Here is a 27,016-nt window from a genome sequence, read left to right as displayed (position 1 = left end):
AAAGTAGACAATATTATACCATTGTGGAGATATTTTGATTCCATCAATTTTAACATCAACTTTTCGATCAAATAAAATAGACATAAATTATCAAAGAAAATAAATTATATTATTGATTCACCACCTATCAATATCATCGCATAACCATCACTACATCACGATATGTCTACATTATTAATTTTCTAACTATTTTATTTTATTGTAATGTTTGTGATTTAAAAGGGGTTTAAAATTTTTTTTGAGCCTTTATATGTTTGGATAATTAGATTATTTAGGATTAATAAATAAGTTAATTATTTAAATCTATAATTAATCTATAATATTTTTTTAAAAGACCTTCTAATTAATGGTCGGGTCCTCGCCTAACCTAATCATGCTTTCAGATATTCTACACTAGAAAATTAATTACTCATCCCGATTAGTTATATATATTTGCTCATAAATTTAATTGATATAGATTCATATAATCTTTGCTCAAGCAAATGGATTGGGATGAACCACTAAGTGTCAGGGCCATAAATGAACTGAATTTTCATGAATAAGTTTAATATTCGACTTGCTAAGAGTTTGTTAATATTCATTCACTGCACACAAGATTAATTAAATGAATATACTTGAACACATATGTATTTAATTTGTTAATGTTTGTGAATAACGTTCGTGAATAATATTGATGAATCATGTTCATCAATAAAATTCCTATCAATATATTAAATAAATATAAAAAATTTAAAATAAATAAATAAATTTATATTATCAAGCTCAATAATCAATCAAACAAATTTAAAATGTAAAAGTTTTAAACGATCAAATAAATTTTGAGTTGAAAACTTAATAATATCTAAATAAATCAAACTCAAGTCAAACTTGAATCAAATTCAAACTTATAAAAAGAAACCAAAGCAAGTTTGAACAATCATTTGATTTGGTTCATTTTAAATTTGACTTGATTTAATTCGATTATCTTATAAATAAGCTTAATTAAATATCATAAAATTTAATTTGACTTGACTTATTTACCCACTTAGCTAATGGATTTAGAGGAAAATGATACTCTTTGAATGAGAAGCTCTTAGAGTAAACATTCACAAACACTGTAGGAGCTTTACCTTCCTAAATTGAACCATAATTGAACCATATCAATAAAAAAAAACTTCTTAATTTAATCTAGGAATTATATATTCATCACTATAAAACTCAAAATACATTATTATAAAATATTTTAATTTTTTTCACATGAATCAAAATTAATATTAATTTATATAGAATACATTCTTAAATACCCAATATATATTACCATAAGAATTTCTAGTATAAAAGTATATTCTTTTTTTAATCCAGGTGTCTAGGTACTAATCCTGAAGGCGATCGGTCCGGCCTCATGAAAGATTCCCACCAACCACTAGAATAAATTTGGAAGTGTAAATAACAGTCTACACAATAGTTCAATGGCCCCAATAGTTTAAACGCGGATGAATTTCTTGCGCTTCCTGAGTTTTGAACTCCAGGTGATGAGAAACTCCAAGATATACTTATCATTGCACCATAGCTTGGGGGCTATAAAGTATATATAGAGCCATATATATATCACAAATTTAGAATTTATATTAGTGTTTAGTTAGCTTAGGCCTATAAAATTTAGAATTTATATATTTTAGTTAGCTTAATTAGGGCTATAAATAAATCGAACGTTGTGAACAAGTTTGGTTAGAGCCTTTTATGTCCATTTAATACATACAAGATCAATTAAATGAAAAACTTGAATAATTCATTAAACTAAATGCACAAACTTAACACATATATTCTCTTATCAACATGCTAAATAAATAAATTTTTAAAATGAATAAATAAGATTATATTATCAAGCTCAATAACCAACTAAATAAGTTTAAAGTGTAAAAGTTTTAAACAATCAAAAAAGCTTGAATTAAGAACTCGATAACATCTAAACGAATCAAGTAAAAAATAAAACTAAGTTTGAATAATTATTTCAATGGCTTTATTCATTTTAGACTTAGTTCGATTTGACTCGGTTATCTTATCAAATAAGCTTGACCATTATACAATTTAACTCGATTGAACTCGTTTACAACCCTAATTAGCCAATGTTATTCGTTAGCTATTTGGATAGTCTAACAAATAATCATCCTAGTCAACTAAAATTATTTGGATAGTCGGCGACATGATTTGCTCGACAAATACAACTTAATTAGATACCCCACAAGTTCACAAGATTACAACAACCAACAATTAAAGAACAGGGAGCCCTCACATGCGCAAATAATGGATTGTAGTATGCTTATGTCAAACGTGCTACAATTTGATAAATCTTGAAGGTAGAAGATGTAGTTTTATTGAAGTTTATCATCGACCATCAAGATAAATTTGAAAAACATAGATATCCACGGCCCAATGGTCCAATGCCATCGGTATAGTTCGAGGACTACGAATATTCGAAAATACTCAATGTGAGAATCGAACTCTTGCCGCATGAGTCAAGCATGTTACTTAATTGAACATGAGTCAAGCATGTTACTATCATGGCTTATGCCACAATTAGTGGAGGAGTAGTGCAGCATGGTAATCAGTCACTTTCCTTGAGGCTGCTATTGCCTTAATTTGCACTCTTCTAAAAATTTTAAATTAGGAATATATAAATAAACCTTTATAATTAATATATTTTATATTTTGATAATAAAAAACATGTGTCCAGTAAGTTTAAATTGCAATTTATGCCTACTCCAAAATTAAATTTTAAAAATTTAAATTCTATCTTTTATTATTATTTTTGATAATTTAATTATTTAAATTTTATCTAATTAATCTTAAATTAAGTATATATATATATATATATCAATTTTTAAAATATTTATTTTATTTTATTATTCTATTAAGTATTTTATCTTTGGAAGGATAAGGATGGCCCTGATCTTAGAGTGTTGTTTTGTGTTTTTTTATATTCGAGCCGACAATCACGCGCTCACATTTTAAATGCTATTTTCAAAAATGTCCAAATAAAATAATTGAAAGAAAATTTTAAAATGACCCCTAAATTTTGACTAGTCTGAATTAGCCCAATCAGAATCACACCATCAAATTTGCCACCTTTTAGTCCTTAAATATATTTCTTTTTTCTTGCTTAATATGTAAAAATACCATAAGAAAATTAGATCTAAAAAAACTAGAAATCAAAATAAAAAAAATCAGAAATAAAACTCACAATTCAAGAACTAGAAACTCAAGAAATCGCTAAGTTTTACAATAATATTATTGTTTTATTTTAGTTTTGTTTATCGGAAAGTGATAATCTTATTTAAATAATATTTTAATAAGTAAAATAAATGATGAAAACTTTATGACATCGATTATATTTTAAATAAATATTATTCGAGCTAGTAGATAATTATTATAATCTATAATATTCGATTGTGGTTTAACTCTTAAATCCGATTTGAAATTTAAATTTGGTTTAGAAATATAATAATTTTGAACCAAACATAAAGGATATTCCAGCATTAAATAGGTATGTTTATTTGATTTTAATTGAAAAACGACGTTCATCCGACTATTTTGTGAATGATGGCACCTTTTTTATTTTTACCCATATATATATAAATATTAACAAATTGCCTTAATCAAGAGCTCTTAGGATTTGGTAGTTTGTCTATTGTCCACAAATATATTAATAACACACTTTTAACAGTTTGCTAAAAACACTTTACTTGGGACGTTTTATAAAAATGACCTTAAGAAAAATATTTATTTTAATTTATTTTTTTATATAAAAGGAGGTAAATCAAGAAACTGCAGTTGGTCATAATAAAAAAGAGTATTGTTTACCGAGATTCAAACTCTTGTTCTCTTCTGTAAATCTATAGTTGGTCACACGATGGAGGGTATTGCTTGCAAGTCTACAGTTGAAAAGAAGGATATTACGTGATTTTATCAAGATTCGAATCATTATCCTCTTCTGTATTATAACCAACTCAGTTATGCTCCGGATATTTTAATTTATTTCTTCGCGTTGTGATATGTTGTTCGATTTCTCTTCTGCAAAAGTAGAATCTACCACTTTAGCAATTCCACACGATAAGTCTCATGACTATTTATAAAAAAATAAATTAAAAAATTATAGTTGATCATGACACAAGAGGGTATTATCTTAAATCGTCATGATCATGCTGTTCAATTTCGCACATTACTAAGCAGAATATCGGAAATTTATTGGGGGTAAATGCGTATTTCCACTTCAATTTCGAGATTCCAGTCGGAGCTAAAACTATAAAATCGCCTTCTCCTCCGCCGACGAGGAGACTAAGCGGTCGTCTCCAACTGCTGCGGATTTCTTCTACTACTGCCCTCCTCTTTCCTTCTTGTTGGCTTCGGCGGCCGAGGCGGGTAGATCATCAAGGGCCATGGAGAGCACGTTGAAGGAGCTGAGGCCGGAGGGAGAGTCAGTGATGGATCCCAAGTGCTTGGTCGGCGGAGGCGTGGAGGACCCCTATGGAGAAGACCAGGCCACCGAGGAGCAGCTCATCACGCCCTGGACGGTCACCGTCGCCAGGTATGCTTGAATTGGTAGATCGAATTACAAGTGAAGGGCTTTTGCTTCCCAAATCGACTCAGCCCTCTTTAATCCCTAGCGGTTTTCCGATTTTTCCCTGATCCACTCTTTCGAAGAGTATATATCATCTATAAAAGCCTTTGATGTTTTTTTGTTTCTTATGGGCTTTCTGATTTGGACGATCACTCTTTAAACCGACCTTATTTTGGTAAAGTTTATTCGAATTCAAGAGTAGAAGTGAAAAAGAGAGCTTGTCGGTACTGGTCTTTTACAATCTCGTTTGAACGTTTTGTTTTCTCCCTCCATTTTAGTATTTAATTCAACTGATGGATGTCCTTCCAGTAGAGATTCCGATAGCTTTTGATATGTTTTCACTCGGTTTTTTTTTATATGATGAACTTTATCTCTGATTTGATTAGCGGTACCTAAAATTTGAGCTTTTGACCTCCGAGTGACATCCCCTCTTTTTTTTCCTATCTCAGCAACATAATCTTTTGCTTGTTCAAACTTGATTCTTTTGATTAACGTGATTTAAAAATTAAAATAAACAAAACTCCAGACGATGAGACGACTACCAGATCTTTTCATGAGCCTACGAGTCCGATATTGTTTTCCTTTTGCGTAGTAATTTTTGGTGCATGTGATAGCCGATAGAATCACGATGATAATTGATAGAATAATGACAATTCAACAGAAAATAATTTTGTATTTTTTTTATTGAATCTTCATGAAAATTTTCTTAATAATTCATTAGGAATAATTTTAATGTGATAATGCTATATTTTAGATTTTTCAATAAATATATATAATATTTTCTATTGGATCTTCTATGAATGAATTGCTGTTAATATTATTTACTTTTAGCACACTTTCTAAATAATTAATTTGTCTTCGATTTTTTCTCATTTGTAGAACAAAGTCAATATGCTTAAGAAAACTGCTCCAACATATTTTCTTATATAAATAATTTCTCAATTCAAAACAACAGAGTAAGAGTCAAGGTAATACAACTACTTGAATAACTTTAAGATGCTAATTTTAAAATTCATGTATTATTTTATAGAGAAGTGAAAGATTGAAAAAAAAAACACTTTTAACTCAATTTAGTCTTCATATTTATATTTGTTTTTTTATTAAATTATGATTTTACTTTCAATGTGTAATGTGTGAATGATCAACTAGATTAAATATAAAACATTAAGTGTTTGTTTATAATCACCATCCCTTTTAGCAATTTTTTGATCACCATTTGACTTGAAATCACTGTGCATAATTGATACTAAACACAGAACTAAATTTCTATTAGGCTAGATTATACAAGTCCATGATTGACAATTGTTAATATATTTCTGCTCTGTTAAGATATTGATGACTCATAAGGTGTAATCTTCCTGCAGTGGATATTCTTTGCTGAGGGATCCACGCTTCAACAAAGGGCTTGCCTTCACTGAGAGGGAGAGAGATGCTCACTACTTGCGCGGGCTCCTACCTCCGACATGTTCCACTCAAGAGCTTCAGGTTTAGAGGAGTCATTTTCCATTGATATTCTTGCAAAAACTTATGAAATGAATTTAGTAATTCACATATCAATTATGGGATGGATTTCAGGAGAAAAAGTTGATGAACAATATTCGTCAGTACCAACTTCCACTTCAACGTTACATCGCAATGATGGAACTTGAGGTACTAGAAAAAAGCATTCTTGTAAGCTTTCGTAGTTGGGAAATTTGATCTGCAGCGCATGACATTGGTCTATGGATGTATTGTGATCACCAGGAGAGAAATGAGAGGCTGTTTTACAAGCTTTTGGTTGATAATGTGGAAGAGTTACTTCCTATTGTGTATACACCTACTGTTGGTGAGGCCTGTCAGAAGTATGGCTCTATTTTTAAGCGTCCTCAGGGCCTTTATATCAGTTTGAAAGAGAAGTAAGATATTTGTATGGTTATGCCATATTCTTATTAATCTTTTGATGCAAACCAATGTTTTCTTCATCTGGCAGAGGAAAGGTCCTTGAAGTCCTGAAAAACTGGCCTGAGAAGAGCATTCAGGTTATTGTAGTGACTGATGGTGAGCGCATTTTGGGTCTTGGAGATCTTGGCTGCCAGGTCAACTATCTTCTTGTATTTTCAGAATGTTCATCATCATTAAACTGTGTGTCCTAAAAATTTAGGGTTGGCTTATTTTCAGAATTTTATGAGCCTAAAATTTTTTTTCATTGACATTTTTTGGCAGATCTTTGTGTGCACCATAGGTATCTTTGACTTCTTGGCAGATCTATCTCTGACTTTTTAAATTTCATCAGGGAATGGGTATTCCTGTTGGCAAGCTTGCTCTCTATACTGCTCTCGGAGGAATTCGCCCTTCTGCTGTAAGTTCTGTTCAGCACCATCTACCCAGTTCACTTTATTTTCATTTAATGTAACTTTTTTTCTTGGAAGTTGGCATATTTTATTGTCAGGCTAATTATCTTTCTTTCCCATCCCGTGCCTGTTCTCATTATAATTTGTTACCTTTCAGTGCTTACCAATTACAATTGATGTTGGTACGAACAATGAGAGTCTGCTTAAGGATGAATTCTATATCGGCTTACGTCAAAAAAGAGCCACTGGACAGGTAATGCCCATTGAGCAACTTTCTACTTTGTTATCAACACTTAATTGTACTTCTGTGAAGTGTTTGTTTCAAATGTTTGATTTTAGGAGTATTCTGAATTACTGCATGAGTTCATGACTTCTGTCAAGCAGAACTATGGGGAAAAGGTCCTTGTCCAGGTAACAAGCCACACAATAATATTCTCATTTGAGTATTCTTGCTTTCTTGATTTTGATTTTAACTCTCATTTGGAACTTAATTATAGTTTGAGGACTTCGCCAACCATAATGCTTTTGAATTGCTTGCAAAGTATGGAACAACCCATCTTGTTTTCAATGATGACATTCAGGTATTTGCTAATTTAACCTATGATGCCTTCACTCTACTATATTTCGTATATATATTTTTGTCAGTCACTACTATGAGTATGTTAAGCAAATTCTCTTTTTTGCTTGTCGACACAGGGCACAGCTTCAGTTGTGCTTGCAGGAGTTGTGGCAGCTCTAAAGATGGTCGGTGGAACATTGGCAGATCAAACTTTCTTATTCCTTGGTGCAGGGGAGGTCATTCGAAATACTTCCTCTTTATCATAAAATAGTAGTCATTTGGAATTGTAAGTCTCAACAATTCTAAAACAACACTGCCAACAAAATTACTGGTATGAGAACCATATTGGATGACCAAGTATCTCGCATGCTGCCAATGATGATCCTTGAGATGTTTTAATGTAGTTCTTGTAGTTTATGCTTAAACGCCTAAATTATTCATTTATATTCACTAGGTAAAATGATTCTACAATTTCTGAAATATCATGTGATCCAACACACAGTTTTCTTGTACTTGGTATCCAACATTTTGAAAGCCTGCAGTATGAAGTATCTTTCATATACTATTGAGGATTGCTATCCGATATTTAAGTTTGTGTATGATATTTGCAGGCTGGTACTGGTATTGCAGAACTCATAGCTCTTCATATGTCAAAAGAGGTACTGCAGGGATTATTGTTTTCATGTGTCTCCAGATAATATCACAAGTGATCTATTTATGAGTTGAGATGATGTCCTTGTCCAGGAAACTAACATATAGTTTATAAATGTAGACTAAAGCACCATTGGAAGAAACTCGAAAGAAAATTTGGCTTGTGGACTCGAAGGTTAGAGAGCATCCAGCAAGTTTTTGGTTGTTCTCATTGCTTTTTGAGGGCAAAGGAATATATATGTGCACTCATCGTCATTGTACTTAACTGATAAAATAATCTCTTTATAGGGCTTGATTGTTAGCTCACGCAAGGCATCTCTCCAGCACTTCAAAAAGCCATGGGCACACGAGCATGAACCAGTCAGTACCCTCTTAGAAGCTGTCAAGGTGTGCAATCTTCCCCATGTTTCATATTTCATTCAATCCGTCACATTATACAGAAAATGTTCTGAATGTTATTTTGCTACCCTTTTGCATGCGGTATTGATGCTGTCTGTTCGTTTTTCTATCACTAATTTGTATCAAACAAATTTCTTACAATATGTAGTCAAATGATGATCTTCTGTATTGAAACTTTTTAATGGCATGAACCCAGCAGAAACCTTGAATAGTGAGTGGATTCGTTTTGCAGGCTATCAAGCCTACTTTTTTGATTGGCTCATCTGGAGTGGGAAGAACCTTCACTGAGGAGGTTGTCAAAGCCATGGCCTCTATCAATGAGGTAGCGATGTTTCTCAATTTTCCTTAGTCTCCTCCAAGCCATACAATTAGCCACTTCTATCTTTGTTTTTGTTTCCATTCACAAACTGCAGAAGCCCATTATTCTTGCTCTTTCGAACCCAACTTCACAAACTGAATGTACAGCAGAGGAAGCATATACTTGGACTGAGGTAATCTAATCCTATCATTAATATTTGAAACTAGATGAATACACCTTTCAACTTATCTATAATCGTCAGGGTCGAGTGATATTTGCTACTGGGAGCCCGTTTGATCCTGTTGAATACAATGGCAAGACATTTGTGCCTGGCCAGGTTTCTCTTTTACCAACATATCTTCAATTTCCCTGGATAATGTGTGTTTTCGATGCTCGATTTCGAGAAAGAAGCTAGCTGGTCTCACCCTTACTTCATTTTCCTGCTCCCAGGCAAACAATGCATACATATTTCCTGGATTTGGCCTTGGCTTGGTGATGTCAGGATCTATTCGGGTGCATGATGACATGCTTCTTGCAGCCTGTAAGTTTAAGAAATAGAAGCAATAATTTTCCTTTGCAGTAATAGCAAACCTAAATGGCTTAACATCGATCGAGAGGTTAAGAACTGAGTTAGTACATGAAAAAAAGTGTGCTAGTTGTTGCATTTCATCTAAAACGGCACCAGTTTGGTTAATATTTCAATATGTTTCATCATGAAGTGCCCCAGCTATACCACTATTCAAACGTCTATTATGCATTTGTCGAAACTATTTTTAGTTCAGTATGAAAAGCACACTCGTTTCCTAATCCTTAATTATCTGGAACAGCTTATGCTTTGGCAGACCAGGTGACAAAAGAGAATTTTGAGAAGGGCTTGATCTATCCTCCCTTCTCCAACATCAGGAAAATATCTGCTCATATCGCTGCGAACGTTGCTGCCAAAGCATACGAGCTCGGTGAGTTTCCTTCATCATCATCTGCTGCATTACTCGGTTCCAATATCGCCCGACAGCCGACTCAGATTCTTTCTGTATGATCATACGACAGGTTTGGCAACGCGGCTCCCTCGCCCCCAAGACTTGGTCAAGCATGCAGAGAGCTGCATGTACTCCCCCATTTACCGCAGCTATAGATAAAACTCAACTTGGTGAAGCAGATGCTACTTGTCTATGATAAAACCTTGCAGTTTGAAACTGGAGAATGTATCGTTCCAGCCGCCGAAAATAACTACTAGAGTGCTACTTGTCTTGGTAAAACCTTGCAGTTTGTAACTGGAGAATGTATCGCTCCAGCCGCCGATAATAATCACTAGAGTGCTACTTTGTCTTGGTAAAACCTTGCAGTTTGAAACTGGAGAATGTATCACTCCAGCCGCCAAAAATAACTACCAGAGCTGCATATGTTGTTCAATTCTCCTATCTTTTTTCTTTCTTGGGAAACCTTTGTCGATCCCTTGGGTGCTGGAATGAATAAATTTGTGTGTTGGAAAATATCTTCAACATTGTCTCGAGTAGATGATTTTTCTCCTAATTCGCCTATTGAATAAATTCGGAGTATAATTTATGAATACTAGTCAGCCTTCAAGTTGCCTGATCATTTTAGAAACGCCTTAGAGTGTTCATAAATATAGTGCATCACCACTACCATTAATGCATAATTTTATGCATTTAATAAAACACCATATAGAAAACACATTAATGCCCTTGTAATTTGATATATTAAATTATTAGTAGGAGTGTAAACGAGTCAAGCTGCTCACGAACTATTCGAGTCTCGGCTAAAAAAAAAATCATTTGAATTCATTCGATTAAGTTAACGAGCTAAGCTCGAGCCTGATTTCGAGCTCGAAAAATTATCGAATCGAACTTGAACTTAACAGTATTTGATTCGTGAGCTCGTGAGCATGTTCGTTTAAAGGCTCACGAACATATTTGTTAAGAGATTCGCAAATATATATATATATATATTATATGTTACATGAATTATAAATATTATATATTAATGAGACAAACTCGAACTAAGCTCGTTTAACTTTTAAACGAGCTATTTTCGAACCAAACTCGAACTAAATTCGTTTAACTTTAAAACGAACCTTTTTCAAGCCAAGGTCGAGTCGTTCGCGAACTATTTAATTTCATTACGAGCCGAGCTCGAGCTATAAGAATTAAAGCTCGAATCGAACTCGAGTTAAAAAAAAAACAAACCAAGCAGCCTCTTACTGTTCGGTTCGGCTCGGTTCGATTACACCCCTAATTATTAGTCTAATATTCCTTAGATTCATTAAAAAAAATTCAATTCTAAAAATTAAATAGTATACAATAAAGTAAATAAGACCAAGAATAAAAAAGAAAACAAATCAAGTAGATAAAATTAAGAAGCAACAATATTTTATATCAAATATCCATCTTATTAATCCTAAGATAATTTTATATCAAATATCCAACTTACACCACACCGATTAATCGACAGACAAGCTGTGTGCTCACGTTCTCAATAAGGCTAATAGCAAAGATGAGTTAAATAAAATGATAAAGTTATATTTTATGTAAAAATTTCAGCGAGTTTATTCAATAAGAAGAGATTATTTGTCCAAAAGATTTATCAACTAAACACATTATGAAAAAAACAGTTTGAAACAAGTGGCAATCAAAAATAATAAATCGTATAATTTCTTCTTCTCTTTTGTTTTTGAATACTCAAAGTTGCCAATAGCTAAGAGTATGAAATTCTAGTGCATTTAGTATCCTTCAGGGAGGTACCAAAAATTAAAGAATGTCCTAGCATGATACGACACCGTTGGCGAATATTAAAGGTGTAAAAGAGACACGTTGAATTTAGAGGAATTAATTCAAAACTTACCTAAAATTTAGATAAATTAATGAATAAATTTATTCGTTAACTACTCAGGAGTTTTGTTTATGAATCAGACTCACTAGCAATACCATTACAGCAGCAATACCATGACACCTGACCATTAACATCAACAATACCATGCATCCCACCGTTTGTGCTACGATCCCTGGAGGCGACTCACTAGCATTCAAGCTTGTTAGCTTGTTTGCTCTAGTAACCAATAATGGAATTACAGACCATATCAACTTGTACACTGTTAGAAACTACAAGCAGCTTTAGCTACCAAACTACAGTCGAGAGACGAGAGGAAGACCATCTCGGTTATCATCGACAACGATGGTAACACATCCAAGGTCGCTCAAGGGTATCCTGACCTCCTTGTTCTTTGAAGAAATTGAAAACTAGGTAGCAACACTTTTGACCTCTTGGATTTCAACACCATGAGAATAACTCACAGAGCAAGGAAACAAGTGAAAGCATACAGGATACACTAATGACCATAAATTAATATCACTAGAGGATGATTTGAGAAGGGATTCATTGACATTTTCAAAGTCTAGCGAGAAAAACTAAACAAATCTACCATTGTGTTTCTGATAAAATTTACAATCTAAAGAGTTTGCCATCACAGATGTAGCCTTGTAAATGTGCAGAAAGCAAATAACTTCAAAGAAGGATAAGTACCAACAAAAACATGAAAAAGACCATGGAGGCAAAGGAGCAACATGAATTGTGTCATCAAAAGCAAATAAATATCACTATTCAATTTAATTGGTAAAAAGGATACCACATTTGTCGACAGAGAAGATACCTGGTCACCGTGGATGTTGACACTGCATCAGTTGAAATGAACTAGAAGATTTTAGACATCTCTCTGACATTTCATAAAATGCAGAGTTGTGTTCAAGAAGCTGTGGCACTGTATAATGATCATTATGAGGACCAATTCCATACCATATATCCAGCCCATGTCCTGAAGTAACAGCCACAGCGATCAAAGTAATGTGTATATGATCACACACTTGAACTTACAAGGTAGAGCTGATAAGTATCTCCACCTTAAAAGCTTAGCTACGATTCTAAACTAGGCAAATATGTTCACATAAAGCACACTGCCGGAGTCATGAGATCACTTGCTGCTTCAACAAACAAGAGAAGATCACCATTGCAGAAGATTTTAGGAAGCATAATGGGAAAGCAAAACAAACAAACACGTAGATACATGGAACTGTATTGGAATCTGAGGAGACTATGGAGAAAATAGGCATAGAAGCATAATTGGTTCAATTTGTTCAAACCAAACCATTCAGCCCAAATTATATGTTCCAAAGTCACTGTCCTAAACAATGCAATGCCGAAAAAAGTTTAACTCATTTCCAATCAATATCTATCAACCACCAATTATAACTAATTGTTAAAAGCAACAAGGTCAAATTAAACGAACATAACATGCTGTGTCCTCATGATTAATTCAATCATTCAGCTGCACAAAAGAGGTAAGTGGCCAAAGCACCAGCATTTTCAAAAATAATGCGAACTGTGAGGCCAATAAGGTCACATTAGTAATAAAGACATGGAACATGATCTAACAAGATCAGCAAATCAAACCATGACCTTCTTAAATAAGCCTTGCCATCTATGACAACACAGTCAACCTTTACAAAATTGGTAAATTATCATCAGATATCAATCACAATAACAATTTGAAGAAAGAATAAGGAAAATTTAGCATGTAAAATAATATAAATGAGATGCCAAAGCATGTAAAATGAGTAAAACCACAATGTGTCAATTGGTTAGTGTTCTAGTGTGAACAGATTCTTCGAGTTTTTGAGGTTTTCATCTAGAGCAAATGAACTAATAAAACCTTTAGTTCAGTCCTGAGAAATTATATGAATCTTGTTGCAATTACCAAAATAATGCACAAGTAAAATATAATTATGCAGCAAAAGCAACTGACAGTAAAGCAGCCGAAAATAAAGCAGCAGTTATAATAAAATGATCCCAGCCACTAGATGGTTAAATTTCTGCAAAAGCAAGCAGTTCCAACCTAAATATTAGTAACTATACAACCTTAAATTTACTAAAGATGCCAAAAATCAAATATATTTTGATAGCTCAAGAAAGGGCATCTTCAAAACTTGACAGAGAATGGCACCACTATGTTGGTTACCACAGCAATAAAACGAAAGGTGCCTTAGTAAGGTAATCCTAGCCGCCTGTGGTTGTTAAAATTTGCAAAAAGGTGCTTCATGGTTCTGGTGAAGGTCAGCAACTTCATGAAACGGTGCGGCCAAAACATATGGATGCAATATATAGATTTTTCGCCCATTTCTCCTGGAAGCAAATACAGCATTTATATGTTAGGAAAGAAACTAATGGTGATGTTCTTAAGACACAGGAAAGCAACTGCTCTCACCTTCACATGTTGGCTAGGAAAAGCAGATGTTCTAAGGGTCTCTTGTGTCTCATCTACTAGTTTCCTTCTAGGTATACTAAGCACCAAGGCAGCCTGGTCACATGTTGCGGCAGTTGCCGTTATGCGGTAGCCATTATCCCATCTTCGATGAATACCTTCGCTAGGGTAAAGGAAGTCAAGTTCAATAACCTGAGTATTGAAATGATTTGGTGAGTTTAGTTTCTTAGCATGGAAAACATTAAAAATATATCATTAGAGAAATCCTCGACCACAAGGCAATACAGATAGACAACACTAGACCAACCCTCATTTTTCTTCCCTTCTTTGCTCCTCTTACTTCCCATCTTTTAACAATAAAATGTGAGCAATAAAACTGACCTGATCAGAAAAACCTGCATTACGAGACATAACGACAGCCCACCTATTTCCAGCTGTTGCCATTGCAGTAACATAAAAACCTTCCCTCCACTTTTTGTTTATCCACTTGAAAGGAAATGACTCACTCACTTTGTACGATTGTTGTGCATATAGAGTACCTGCAATAAATCATCAAACAGATGAAGCCAATGGAACATTTTGAAATTAAAAATCAAACTGATGCATATTTGAAGAAGATTGATTACCCTTAGACATAACCACCAAGGAGCTGCCATTGTTTGTCCCTGCTAGTGTGCTAATATAATAATTTTTCTCCCATTGTTCCATTATCCATTCCTTCAAAAAGAAAGAGTTAAGTGGAAAACCTATTAGTCTATTAATATAACAGAAATGCATTAACCAAAGGGTAAATTATATGTGCACTGCATTATTGGTTATATTTTTTTTACTATTTATTAATTTTATATTAAAAATTACATAGAATAAGTATTCTTCTCAAAATTTCAGAATATGTCACATCTGAAATAATTTTATTATATATTTCAATTTTTTATTTTTCCTGCTAATTTTACCTTTATGCTATCAATACTTGATTTATTTAATTATTCAATCCCAATCTCAATATTGATTTGTATAATTTATCTGAAGAGGTATATTTCAAATCACATGAATCCATGATTCACCTGCTTCCAGTGCTAAGTATTTTAAAACTCTCAAAGGATTGAGCAAAGTTTCTTTCCCTTCCTTGAAATGGCTCACACCATTTCTTTCCTTGTCAATGGCAAAACAAGCCTACCTTCTAGTACCAATCTTCTTGTGGAGCATTGAAAGGAAAACATCCAACAAGGTTGGACCACAACAAGATGCTGATAGCCTTGTCACCACGAATAATATGGAAGGATTTCAAGTCCTAGTTAAGGTGCAAGAGATGGTGGAGACAATCTCCCTTGTCAATTGGAAGTTCTAAAGGAGGTGTTGTGGGTGCTAAATCATGGCCTCAATCTTGCACTCACCACAAATATCAAAGAAGAAATTTGCCCAGTGCTAACCATTCCTCTCGACCAGATGATGTTGCCAAATCACTCGTTATAGTGCATTTGGAGGATGTCCCTTGTTCACCATAGCTTGATGTTATTCGCTCGTTGAAGGAAGAGGCAGATCCGAAGGGGAAGAGTCTGAAGGTGAAACAAAGGTGTTTTAGGGTTTAGGATTTATTTCTTAATGGGTATTTTTGTGATAGTTTTGCTAATGGATATAAACTATTGTAAATGTAACCAATGATAGAGTTTATGTGGCATGACACCTAGAAACTTGGATCAATTTTTATTAAATGTTGTTCAGATTGCCAATTCATGGACTTAGATTGAACACTTAAATAATTTACCCTTAAATTATAAAATATTCAGTTATCCATGTCTGACAGCATGTTGTCTGATTCTGGTATTGGGAACATATATAGCGAATCGGAACATCACTCACCTTGTGAAGAAAGTTTGTAGATAGTTCATAAACTTGAGCAGTGAAGCCAGTGCCTGCATCCATGATCAACGCCCAAAGATTGTTACATGATGCCACACAACTAATGAATAAACCATCTTCATTCCCCTTCTCGATATGCTGTGCAAGCCTCGTATCAGCAACATTGTAATGGTACCTAGAATACAAGAGCTTATCATCAAATCCCTCTTATCTAAGAATTTGGTGGTGAGACAACTACCCAGAAAATACACACCTCTGTTTCATCGGTCGTCGTGCATTATAAACACTAATCCATTGGTTCGCCGGCAACCCCATCCTAATCTTCTTTTTGGGCTGTTCATCAACTTCTTCTTCCATCATTAGGCGACCTCTTTTTTGACCTACCTGATATATAAGCTTGATAACATGGGAAAAGAAACAGACATTCTGTTAGCATAATCACTTTAGGAAGGTAACTACATGGATAGAAGATGCCAATATAGGAAATTGAAATACCTTTTGAGCTCCATCAGTGTTAATTGGCCTAATATCTGGATTAGGACCTACTATGCCATCAAAAAGTGAGATGTACTTTGCATAGTTAGGTTCTTCGTCAAACTTCAAGTTGACCACGTATTCAACAAACTGTTTGAAAGGTTGTGGGCAAAAGCAACAAAGAGACTCTGGAGATGTAGCCATCTTCTTTTTGCACACAAGGAAACCTTTATTTTCACCCTAATAATAAATAAAGAAATTTATTAAAGAAGATAAATCATCCACAAAGTCAATTAAAATGCAAATTAGCCTACCTGATACCCTTGCCAAGGTAGACGGCCACGGAGAAGAAAGATAAGTGTATAAGCAAGGGATTCTAAATCATCTCTTTTGCTTGCTGTCCTCCCAAGGTGAGCATGAACACTAGCATAGCGCACAGTCCCCCTATAGAACACATCAACAAGATTGCACTTTTACTAATGGTTAAAGTAAATATAAAATTTAATTGAGAAGTAGCCATTTTGAGTGTTAAAGATGTGGCGGGAACAAATTACCTGAAAACATCTGGTCGTTGATCATATTCAACGTGCAAATTTGTTGAACTGTCCTTCCACTTAGTGGCTGTCAATTAAGAATATAAGAATTTAATAAGACATCATAGTTAGTTACCTTAACTGAAAAGAACTAAAAAAATTATACGTGCTAAACCAAGCACATTAAGTACCTAAGCCGAGATCAACAAGAAACAATTTTTTTTCTTCAGAAGTCCCAGAAGGTCCAAGTAAAAAATTTTCAGGCTTCACATCCCCATGTACATAACTGGCATTAGCAATGACAGTAGTTACATCAAAAAAAATAAACTATAAAAGAGGTTGGTTATTAGTTCAGCAGGGATTGAAGAAGTTCCTATTGATCATAGTGTCTTCTTGACACATAAAAGAACAAACTAAGAAGCAAAGCAAACAAGAAACTTCTACCCTTTTGAATGCATATTCTCCAATATGGAGATTGCTTCAATTGCAATACATGCAACCATTTCCACAGACATTCTGCATAACAGGAGAGATGAAAATTAGCAAGTTAGCAATTCAAAACAAGTACTAACCTAGATTCAACATTAATCATACGTGTGAGAATTGTTATTCCATACATCCCAAAGGCTTGGTCCCAGCATATCCATAATCTACAATTTGCATTTTTTTATTATTAGAAAAACATCTCAAACTACTTGACAAACCCTAAAGGCCGAGGAGCTGAAAATTCTCTTATACCATGACATAGTAGTCCCCTTGCCTGCCCTTGTAATGAACTTTTGGCACCCCGTGAATACCACCGAGTGTGCTACACAAACAGAATATTGGTTAGATTCCTCTAAAACTATTGTTTTCACTGAAAAATAAAGAAAAACTTACTTGTACACTTGCCATTCATAAGGTGGACCATAATTACAACCTTTGCTGGTCCTGTGCTCGAACTTTAGTGCTACCTGGGAGGCATTGAACATACATCAGAAATACTATGACCTTTTAAAATTATATTAATAGGAAAATACCACACCTCTACAGCACTAGAACCAGTGGTCCTATCACTTGTGCTGGCAGGCGAAATTCGACGGCCAACATAAACTTGTCCAAATCCACCTTTTCCTAGCTTCCTTTCAACTTTGTATAGTGGTGAATTGCTGACTTGTACCTGTTGAAAATATAAAATGAAATTTTTGCAAGAATACAGGAAGCATCATGATAAGTAGGAAAGGAATCAGAGATAAGAAGCTACTCGCACTAAAAAAAGTAATGATTCGTAGCATGAAGAATGCCAACATGAATGCAGCATGACACTCACAACTGCATGCAATGAGTCCCACTAATATACAGTGGGACCCACTGTCAATGTGAGTGTCATGCTGCATTCATGCTGCCATTTTTCATGCTATGAATCATTACTCCTAAAAAAATATCTTCCTTAGCAATGAACAGTATCACAATTTGCTCAAGCTGCTTATCTTCAACAATAGGAGACATCAATGTAGTTATATTGATAGGAAAGAACTGTTTATCCTCAACAACAGGAGATAATGATGTAGATACTATTAATAGGACAGACTGGGCAATCAAAATGGAATGGAATTTTTAAAAAGTCATGTGCGAGCGTGATATGCCCTTAGGCTTAAAAACTAATGACCCCATCATACTTCAGTTGTTTGAGATGTTAGAAATCCAATCCTCACATACTGGTGGTAGTATGTGAGGAGAAGAATCCATTAATAAGCCCATGAATGCCAATGTGAGACTGACGATAAAACAGAGGGGTGTTATCTGATCCAGAGAGTACATGAGAGTAATTAGAAAGTTGAAATATCTTATCATTGCCAAGCTGGCTATATCATTCTTTATAAGTGTGATTAGTAAATTCCTTGAAATTTTATTTCATGATACATTGAGAAGTATCTTTAAAGATTATCCAACAACAACAACAACAACAACAACCAAGTATCTTTAAAGATTATCCAATGTCTCAAAAATACTCCAAGAAAATGTCCCCTACTCTCCTATACCATGACCATGATCCTCTATTGATTGTGGGGGTGTACAAATGCAGATTAGCAAGTACCCCCGTAGATAACCATTCTATTTCAAGAAATTGTGTTCTTCTTAAAGGCAATTTGGCATTCTAAAAGCACAAGAAGCAAACTATCTGTCCAAATCAATTGCAGAAACAAAGTGCCAAGTTTTGACTCTTACTACATGCAAGCTTATTTGGCTCAAACATTTAACACCTAAGTTGGTAATACTCCTATTGAACCAATGAAGCTAAGTTGTGATGATGTTGTCAAGTAGATTGCTTCGAATCCCGTCTCATGAAGGCTAAAACATATTAAGATTAATTATCACAATATCTCAAACTAAGTGATGTAGGTGCAATTCAAAGGGGAAATATTATCTTATCATAATTCAAAATAGATAGATAGATAGATAGATAACTTTCTAGAAGTAATTAGAGAACTATCACATGGTGCTTGCAGTGTAGGATGGTGAGGCAACGAGTTGATGGTGGAGAACTGCATTGGATGGCATGGTGATTGAAGGACAACCAAAAAAAATTCCAAGAGATGTCTCTTCTTTGAGGTAGTTAACCCAAATAAAAACCGTCAAATGTAGACTTAGGCTACAAAATTCAAAACATCAATTGGAAATTGAATATACATATAAAAATTAAAAAGAATTTGTTCTAACTTCAAGGAAATAGGATAGCAACACAGATTTTTTTTTCATGAAATTTATTTCTCAAAACTTCTGGTGCTTCTGATTAAGTTAATCGATATACGAGACAATAAAATAGGGTCGGTAAGCATGACATAGCCAATCCAGCGGACACTCATCATCACAATCAGGGAAAAACAGGTAAAGGTCTCACCTTTTCTGGGAGCGGTGCGGCGTTCCCCTCGTCCTCTCCGCCAGCGAGTTTATCAGCGCTCTTTGCCCCACTATTGTAATCATTCATCTTCCTCTCCCCGACCCCTTCCTGGATCTCCTCCCCTGCCAAGCCCCCAACCTCGCCGCGCCCTTCCACTTGACCGATCTCCTCCGCAGGCGGATTCTCGCCCACTGGCTGCTGGTTCCTCGCCGTCCGTCTCCGCCTTGTCTTCGGGCGCTCAGCCTGGACCACTGGATTCGCCTGCGCTCGGCCCCTACGCGCTCCGCTACGCAACTCCGGCATCATTCATCGACCCAACCCCATGCCTCAAAACCCGCAATTTGGCAGAGCGATTCGACCGAACCTCGATAGTGCGAACCTTGGCCGACTGGAGCACAGGCGGAGAGAGATCGATCGATATTGATCAAGAGGAATCGGTTAGATGGGAAAGGAAAGCAGGCCGTCCTTGAGAACGATCGGAGCTAGGGTTTCGAAAGGTTTCGATCGGAAAGATTTTGATTTTATCGATCGCTAGAGAGAGAGAGAGAGAGTCGAGGAGTCGTATCCAACATGTTTAAGAGGACAACGCGGGTATAGTTCCGTAAGTGTGGGTGAAATTGCATTTAACTCACACCAAATTTGGAAATTTTAATCGGACCCACTTCATCATCTCATTTTATTTTGGGCCGATTTACGAAGAGCCCATGGAATTTTAATTAGGCCCACTTGTTTATATTTTTGCTCCATAATTTAGTTACAAAATATATTTATTTATTTATTTATTTATTTATTTGCTCTACATGTGATGGCATAGAAGTCGACCATCACAACAATGATATAGATAACAACTATAAAATATTTATTTATTTATTTTTTTTTGGAGCGGGTCACTATAAAAATTTTATCCACTACAATTTATATCCCCGGGGGCATAGTTAAATTGGTTAGGATGCAGCAGAGTTGCAGAAGAGTACAAGGGTTCGAATTTTGGTGAAGTCAGTCAACACCCTCCTGCGTTGTGACCAATTACAGTTTTTCGATTTACCTCCTCACAGATGGTCGTGGGACCGACCGTGTGGAACCGCTAAGGTGACGGATTTCATTTTTTACAGAATAGATAACCAATATCTAAAGTAGCACGTTATATATGAAAATTTTAAAAAATTTATGACGTTGGATTGTCTGTCATGATTTATTTGTGCTTCTTAATTTATTTTAATAGTCTATAGAAAATTCTATGAGATTGAATCGGTCACTTTCAAAACTAATCAAATCGTAAAAGTTAAATATATGAATTAAATATAAAAAATCTAGAGTAGTGTTATTTTAATGATTTCTATTAAATGTACCAAATGCTAGATATGCGTCTTCATTTGAGCATGAAGATAGAAAGGAGGAGAATAAAATGGAGGTGACCCACCTCATGTTATATTTGCCACATCAAGTATTCAATTTATGTCTTAATTTTCTAGTGACTAGTCCGGTTTAAAAAAAAATTCACTGATCATCATGATAAATTAAAAAAAATTTATAACCCACGATCTATCAACTAAGAGTTCTTAGATCATAGGCAATGATTTACATTGATAATCCTTAGGAATCATTTTGGTATGTGAGAGGTATTATTATGTATGTATCTAATACGTGATATATTGTATATATAGCTTTGTATTTATATTTATGTATATTTTTTCCATAAACATTAAATTCATTCTAAAAATATAAGATATATATTATTCCCTTAAAAACACTCAATTAAACTCTTTATTGTAATAAAAATCCTGATAAAAAAATAATGAACTTGGAGCAAGAGAGTTAGTATTGGACGAAAATCAAATAAGCAACATTTATTTTGTATTATAACGGAAAGAGTGCCCCATTTAAAAAATATATTAAAGGAGTGTCTTATGTTTTGAAAATACTCTTGTTCAATATTTACTCTACTCCACATTGTAATAGTTTCGATCAAAATTATTTTAATAATAATTAATAAAGTTTAACTAAGAGTAATTATAACGGATTGTTTAATTTTGGGCAATATTAAAATAGTTTTGACAATAATTGCTAAGTAATTTTAAATATGTTGAAGCAACTTTGGCCATTAAAACAAAGAGTATTTTTAGAATAAGAGGGACTCATAATAAAAATAAAGAGTGCCTTTTTGTTTTATTTTAATTGTTTTACTAAAAATAGAGATATGTCACATGACCAATTCATATTTTTTGAAAGGGAAATGTAATATTCACCTAACTAACCGCTGTTATCTCCGGTAGCTCCGGGAGTATACAAACTGATACGGATTGTCGAGGCTAGTGTTTAACATTATCTCCGTAAACAATATTGCTCCGCTACGGTGCTAACGGATAGCAACAATTCGTTCCTAAGATACAACAACGAACGTCTCGGAATAGTAGCACTCCAAATTTCGAGATCGACAAACTCTCTCGTAGGCTTTTTGGACTCCGGGATGAATGCACTAGATCGATGGATGAATGCACAAGGAAGAGAAGAATGTGATGAATTGATCGACAAACTCTCGCCTCTTGTCATCAGCCGTCTGATCTGAATCTCTTGATCCATTTGATCTGACGCTTCAGATCAGGTCTCATCCCAGCGGTCAGATCGTGACTCTTCGCGATCCATCGCTCCAGATCGCATCACAAGCGATCCATCACACTTCTTTGATCAATGATTGTCATCCGTTCGCCCAATCAACAGTCCAGTCACCTCTTCTTGCCCACGTGGATGCCACACAGGCATTGCAACGTCAGATACAAGCCTGACACGTCACCCGAGTGCCACGCAGACACTGCAATGTCATCTGGAGCATAAATTTAAGTTCCTCGCGACGACGTGTACGTGCGAAGTGCAAAGTGCGTCTACAAAGCGTCCATTGCGCACGTGCGCACGTGGCGGGTGGCTCACAGGTGCGAGCACCTGGTCTTTTTGTGTTAACTCCATTAACACAGCATCATTAATAAGGAAAGAAAACACATCGTAAATTTCCGATGTGGGACTATTCTCCCTGTATTTCCTTATATATATATACATTAATTAATAATTAATGTTATTCGGGCCAATCTTAAACAATTAATTTCTCATTTACCCTTAATCGGTTTTGAGCAAATTAATAGTCTAAATCTATCTACGCGAAACGTATATTTCAATTTTGAAGTCAATTACGACTTTCATCAATTGATGGCATTCTGATTTTTTTATAAAACCGTATTGATTTATTAAGGCCCTAATATCCAACAACCGCAATGATTACAAGGGAAATGTATGGGTCATTATGTTGGGGGGCAAATTGAAAGTATCATATATGCCACGTGTTGAGAACGCGAGCCACACATTTAATTTAGAAAATAATATTTAAATATATTTCTTTTATCCTCTTTTAGATCGACCGACAGTACGGCGGGCCACTTCATCAGTCCCTTCCAATAAGCATGGCGGCGGCGGCCGCGGCCGCTGCATTCTTCCTCTTCGCCCTCAGCCTCCACGCCGAGCTCGGCCTCGGCGTCGGCTGCTACACCTCCATCTTTAGCTTCGGCGCCTCCTCCGTCGACACCGGCAACTTTCTCATCCTCACTGGCAACTCCTGCCGCGCCGGCCGCCTTCCCTACGGCGAGACCTTCTTCCACCACCCCACCGGACGCTTTTCCGACGGAAGGCTAATCATCGACTTCATCGGTAAACTCTAGCGTTAGAATTATTGTAATTGATGCGTTGACGAAGTTGATGATGATTCATTCGACGTCCAGCTCAAGCAATGGGTTTGCCGTTAGTGAAGCCGTATCTCGGCGGTGGTGGAGCAGAGGACTTCAGGCACGGAGCCAACTTTGCGGTCGTCGGAGCCACAGCGCTCGATGTCGACTATTTCTTTTCGAGAGGAATAGAGAATATAACATCCAACAACTCCCTGAGCGTGCAGCTCCGCTGGTTCGAGCAGCTCCTGCCTTCGCTTTGCTCCTCCGCTTCGGACTGCGCCGCTTTTCTGAGCAACGCCCTGTTCTCGGTGGGACAGATCGGATCCAACGACTACAACAACCCCTTCTTCCAAAATCGAAGCGCCGGCGAGATCGCAACCTTCGTTCCCGACGTCGTCAGCGCAATCGGCTCCGCCATAGAGGTGAGCTCAGTCAAATCTGCTTCTTTCTTCACAAAGATTAGAGTAAAAACTTTCAGCCTTCTGTTGTCCAGAAACTGATCGAGATCGGCGCGAGAACGATGGTGGTGCCGGGGAGCTTTCCGATGGGTTGCTGCCCCGCGTACCTGAACATCTTCCAGGGAGAAAAGCAAGAGAGCTACGATCCCCGAACCGGGTGCATAAATTGGCTCAACGACTTCGCCATCCGCCACAACCGCCTGCTGGTGGAGGAGTTGCAGCGGCTCCGGCGCCGGCACCCGGAGGTGGCCATCTTGTACGCCGACGTCTACCACGCCACGATGGCCATCTTTGATTCTCCCTACGACTACGGTAAGCTCATCAAATTACTACTGATCAATCGGGGAATCACTGGACGCCGCAACGAATCGAATGCAGGATTCGAGGAGCCTGTTCTTGAGGCGTGCTGTGGATACGATGGCGGCTCCGGCAGATTGAATGCTACGGTGCAGTTTGGCGACGAAGGCAGCAGCGTTTGCGGAGACCCGTCGAAGAAAATATGGTGGGACGTGCTGCACACGACGGAGGCGGCAAACCGGATCATCGCCGGCGGTCTTCTCGGACCATACACCGTCCCCCCTATTTCACAAGCTTGTCTTGACGTAAACTGGGAGGTCGTCGGATTCCATGACGGTGATGGCCACTTGGCATCTGCTTAAACCGATTGGAACTTGTCGGAAATCGAGTGACGGGAGATGATCGACGCCGGGAAGTGATGGAAGAACTATACTCTTCTTTTAGGAGGAAGCTTGATATTTAATAAAAACTTCGTTTATATTTGTTCAATATTAATATAATAAATTGTATATATATAATTAATAATAATAATAATATTTAGAATATGTATTCAATATATTATTATTTAGATTTATATATACTTTTTGTATAAATAATAATTGATAAAATATAATTAAATTTTATAAAATTTAAAAAGAATGAGTATATACAAAATTCTTAAAATTATTTCTGGAATATAATATAAAATAATTAAACATATCATAATTAATAAATTATTTTCTCATTGGTCACATCGTAGCATGTTTAAATATACTCAACTAAGTCGGCTGATAATAATACAGTTAACTATCATGTAACTTGTAATCTCTTTGAAAATATTTTTGAAATTCTTTGTTAAGCTCTGAAATATTTGTGACGCAGGATCTCCTTCATTATCTGATCAATTGACTACTGCATCCCTTTATCTTCAATAATCATGTTTTGAAAATAATACATGTATATACATGATATCCTTTAAGTCATCCTTCTATCAAAATCATCCTGGACCTTTTATCATTGCTCATCGAAATTGGAGCACCGCAAATGCCTACTTTATATCCTTTCTCATAGCCTCCTGTCATTCCTTGAAAAGACAAGCACGTTCGACTTCACGATCCTGATTCAAATATCTTCTCCTTTGTGTTCTATTGAAATAGGTTTGAACTCTTTGACGTAGTATTTATCACTGCTCATATAGTTGAAGCATTATTTGTTCATCTATATCATTCTGCATCTTGCTTATGTAAGCTAGAGGGGGATAAATAGCTTCGATCTCTTCGTCTCTTGAGTGTGTGCTCGTCGTTTAAATGTGCAACGAAAATTTTAACTCAAACTTGACGCCACATACAAAACTTCGACATTTACTTGGTCTCCATCTTTTAGGCGACTAATCCAAGGCATACTCCTAATGACCTCCCACCACTATGAACTTTTCCTTTTCGAATACCTTCCAAAAGCAGAGAAGCCTTTTACAACATTTTTCTTACAAGAACATAATAAGAAAACAAATACAAATACAAATGAAAGCAAAAATAATTTTACAAATGAAATCTTACTTTGAATGTTTTCTTGTTGTTTAGAATAACCTCTTGTTGATTTGGAAATGCACCAGCACTTTGCCTTATAATCTCCAAGAATTGACGCCTTCAAATCTCCACGAAATCCCTTTTTCTAGAGTTGCTTTAAGGCTAATTTTTGTCTAGCAATCGATTGGTAACCATTACCAATCGATTCCCATCGAATCCAATCATTTAAATCTACAAAACGACTCTTTTATACTTGACCAATCGATTGGTAAGTCACACCAATTGATTGCAATTGCTTCCAATCAAACTAGCTAGTCAATTCGGGAGTGTTCTGTTCATTGTTACAGTGCCACCAATTGATTGCTAGAACTCACTAGTCAATTAGTAGCCTACATTAAACCAACTAGTTCAATCGGCCAGTTCAACTAGCCAATTCAACCGGCCAGTTCAACTAGCCAATTCAATTAGCCAATTCAATCAGCCAGTTGAACCAGCCAACCTTCTTTCTTACCATAAATCTCAAATTTGGGATTTAGGATTAGCAATCAATTGCTACTTCCCATCAATCAATTGCTACCTCTATTTTAGCATTTTAAAGCTAAACTCTCACCTCACCTAGTATCTAATTGATCTCAATTTACTAGAACTTCTTTTGTTAAATATCTAGTTACCCTCGACCCGTTCAAATTTTTTGTTGTCCAATATCCGATCAATCTTAACCTATTGAGACTTCATCATTTGTCAAACATTCAATCTTGCTTAATTTGTTTGAACTTCTCATCTCATGCCTAACATTCGGTCAATGATGACTCATTAGGATTTCTCTTGTCACTAAGTGTCCAGTTAACTGTAACCCACTTAAAATTTCTGTCTTATGTCAAGTGTCTGATCCTCCATGATCCATTTGGATTTTCTATCTCGTGTTAAGTGTTCAGACTCCAACTTGGACTTTCCATCTCGTGCCAAGCTTTTTATCTCGTGCCAAGTGTCCAGTCCTTCATGACCCAAGATTTGTTCACCATTAAGTATCCAGTCAACCTTGACATATTTGACTCTTCTTCATCTTCAAGTATCCGATCAACCTTAACCTACTTGACATCTACCTAACATATTGATTAAATATCAAAATCCAACTTGAGTCAACCGAGCTTGGTCAACCTTGATCCAAGGTCAATTGCACCAACCACTACTAGAA

The 27,016-nt window shown here is 35.7% G+C and overlaps 3 protein-coding genes across 3 annotated transcripts; 2 read left to right on the top strand and 1 right to left on the bottom strand.

Annotated features, from left to right (window-relative positions):
- The first annotated feature begins 4,309 nt into the window (after window positions 1–4,309).
- Window positions 4,310–10,326, top strand: LOC141830332 (NADP-dependent malic enzyme). Its single transcript, XM_074717776.1, has 19 exons — window positions 4,310–4,564; window positions 5,962–6,082; window positions 6,173–6,247; window positions 6,341–6,492; window positions 6,567–6,672; window positions 6,870–6,935; window positions 7,085–7,180; window positions 7,267–7,338; window positions 7,425–7,508; window positions 7,624–7,722; window positions 8,098–8,145; window positions 8,259–8,312; window positions 8,426–8,524; window positions 8,769–8,858; window positions 8,950–9,027; window positions 9,097–9,171; window positions 9,285–9,375; window positions 9,662–9,790; window positions 9,882–10,326. Exons 1-19 carry the CDS (start codon window positions 4,416–4,418, stop codon window positions 9,968–9,970), a joined length of 1,773 nt encoding a protein of 590 aa, XP_074573877.1. The 5' UTR covers window positions 4,310–4,415; the 3' UTR covers window positions 9,971–10,326.
- A 3,323-nt stretch (window positions 10,327–13,649) lies between these two features.
- On the bottom strand, window positions 13,650–20,380 carry LOC141830598 (casein kinase 1-like protein HD16). The gene is made up of 16 exons (XM_074718000.1): window positions 19,852–20,380; window positions 17,995–18,129; window positions 17,850–17,923; window positions 17,709–17,778; window positions 17,565–17,620; window positions 17,415–17,486; window positions 17,162–17,256; window positions 16,992–17,058; window positions 16,752–16,881; window positions 16,459–16,677; window positions 16,217–16,359; window positions 15,964–16,138; window positions 14,730–14,820; window positions 14,485–14,642; window positions 14,107–14,295; window positions 13,650–14,024 (listed from the first exon to the last, which is right to left on the bottom strand). Exons 1-16 carry the CDS (start codon window positions 20,155–20,157, stop codon window positions 13,965–13,967), a joined length of 2,040 nt encoding a protein of 679 aa, XP_074574101.1. The 5' UTR covers window positions 20,158–20,380; the 3' UTR covers window positions 13,650–13,964.
- A 2,892-nt stretch (window positions 20,381–23,272) lies between these two features.
- LOC141830830 (GDSL esterase/lipase At1g28590-like) lies at window positions 23,273–24,762 on the top strand. Its single transcript, XM_074718271.1, has 4 exons — window positions 23,273–23,544; window positions 23,616–23,983; window positions 24,055–24,331; window positions 24,398–24,762. Exons 1-4 carry the CDS (start codon window positions 23,301–23,303, stop codon window positions 24,676–24,678), a joined length of 1,170 nt encoding a protein of 389 aa, XP_074574372.1. The 5' UTR covers window positions 23,273–23,300; the 3' UTR covers window positions 24,679–24,762.
- The last annotated feature ends 2,254 nt before the right edge of the window (window positions 24,763–27,016 follow it).

This window comes from Curcuma longa, chromosome 6 (assembly GCF_044706935.1).
Source record: "Curcuma longa cultivar G26 ecotype Majalengka, Jawa Barat chromosome 6, ITB_CL_G26_1.1, whole genome shotgun sequence".
In the NCBI taxonomy this organism is placed as follows: Eukaryota; Viridiplantae; Streptophyta; class Magnoliopsida; order Zingiberales; family Zingiberaceae; genus Curcuma; species Curcuma longa.
The sequence above is the reverse complement of the archived record's forward strand: the minus strand, read 5'-3'. Positions and strand labels throughout refer to the sequence as shown.

Excerpts from the sequence above, each read along its gene's own strand:
- LOC141830830 (XM_074718271.1), top strand. The coding sequence starts at position 23,301 with ATGGCGGCGGCGGCCGCGGCCGCTGCATTCTTCCTCTTCGCCCTCAGC. Across the intron at positions 23,545-23,615 it reads GCTAATCATCGACTTCATCG|CTCAAGCAATGGGTTTGCCG; the intron begins GTAAACTCTAGC and ends TTCGACGTCCAG. Across the intron at positions 24,332-24,397 it reads TGATTCTCCCTACGACTACG|GATTCGAGGAGCCTGTTCTT; the intron begins GTAAGCTCATCA and ends AATCGAATGCAG.
- LOC141830598 (XM_074718000.1), bottom strand. The coding sequence starts at position 20,157 with ATGATGCCGGAGTTGCGTAGCGGAGCGCGTAGGGGCCGAGCGCAGGCG. Across the intron at positions 17,257-17,414 it reads GAGAATATGCATTCAAAAGG|TTATGTACATGGGGATGTGA; the intron begins GTAGAAGTTTCT and ends TGCTAATGCCAG. Across the intron at positions 14,821-15,963 it reads CTACAAACTTTCTTCACAAG|GAATGGATAATGGAACAATG; the intron begins GTGAGTGATGTT and ends TTCTTTTTGAAG.
- LOC141830332 (XM_074717776.1), top strand. The coding sequence starts at position 4,416 with ATGGAGAGCACGTTGAAGGAGCTGAGGCCGGAGGGAGAGTCAGTGATG. Across the intron at positions 4,565-5,961 it reads TGGACGGTCACCGTCGCCAG|TGGATATTCTTTGCTGAGGG; the intron begins GTATGCTTGAAT and ends ATCTTCCTGCAG. Across the intron at positions 9,376-9,661 it reads TGACATGCTTCTTGCAGCCT|CTTATGCTTTGGCAGACCAG; the intron begins GTAAGTTTAAGA and ends TATCTGGAACAG.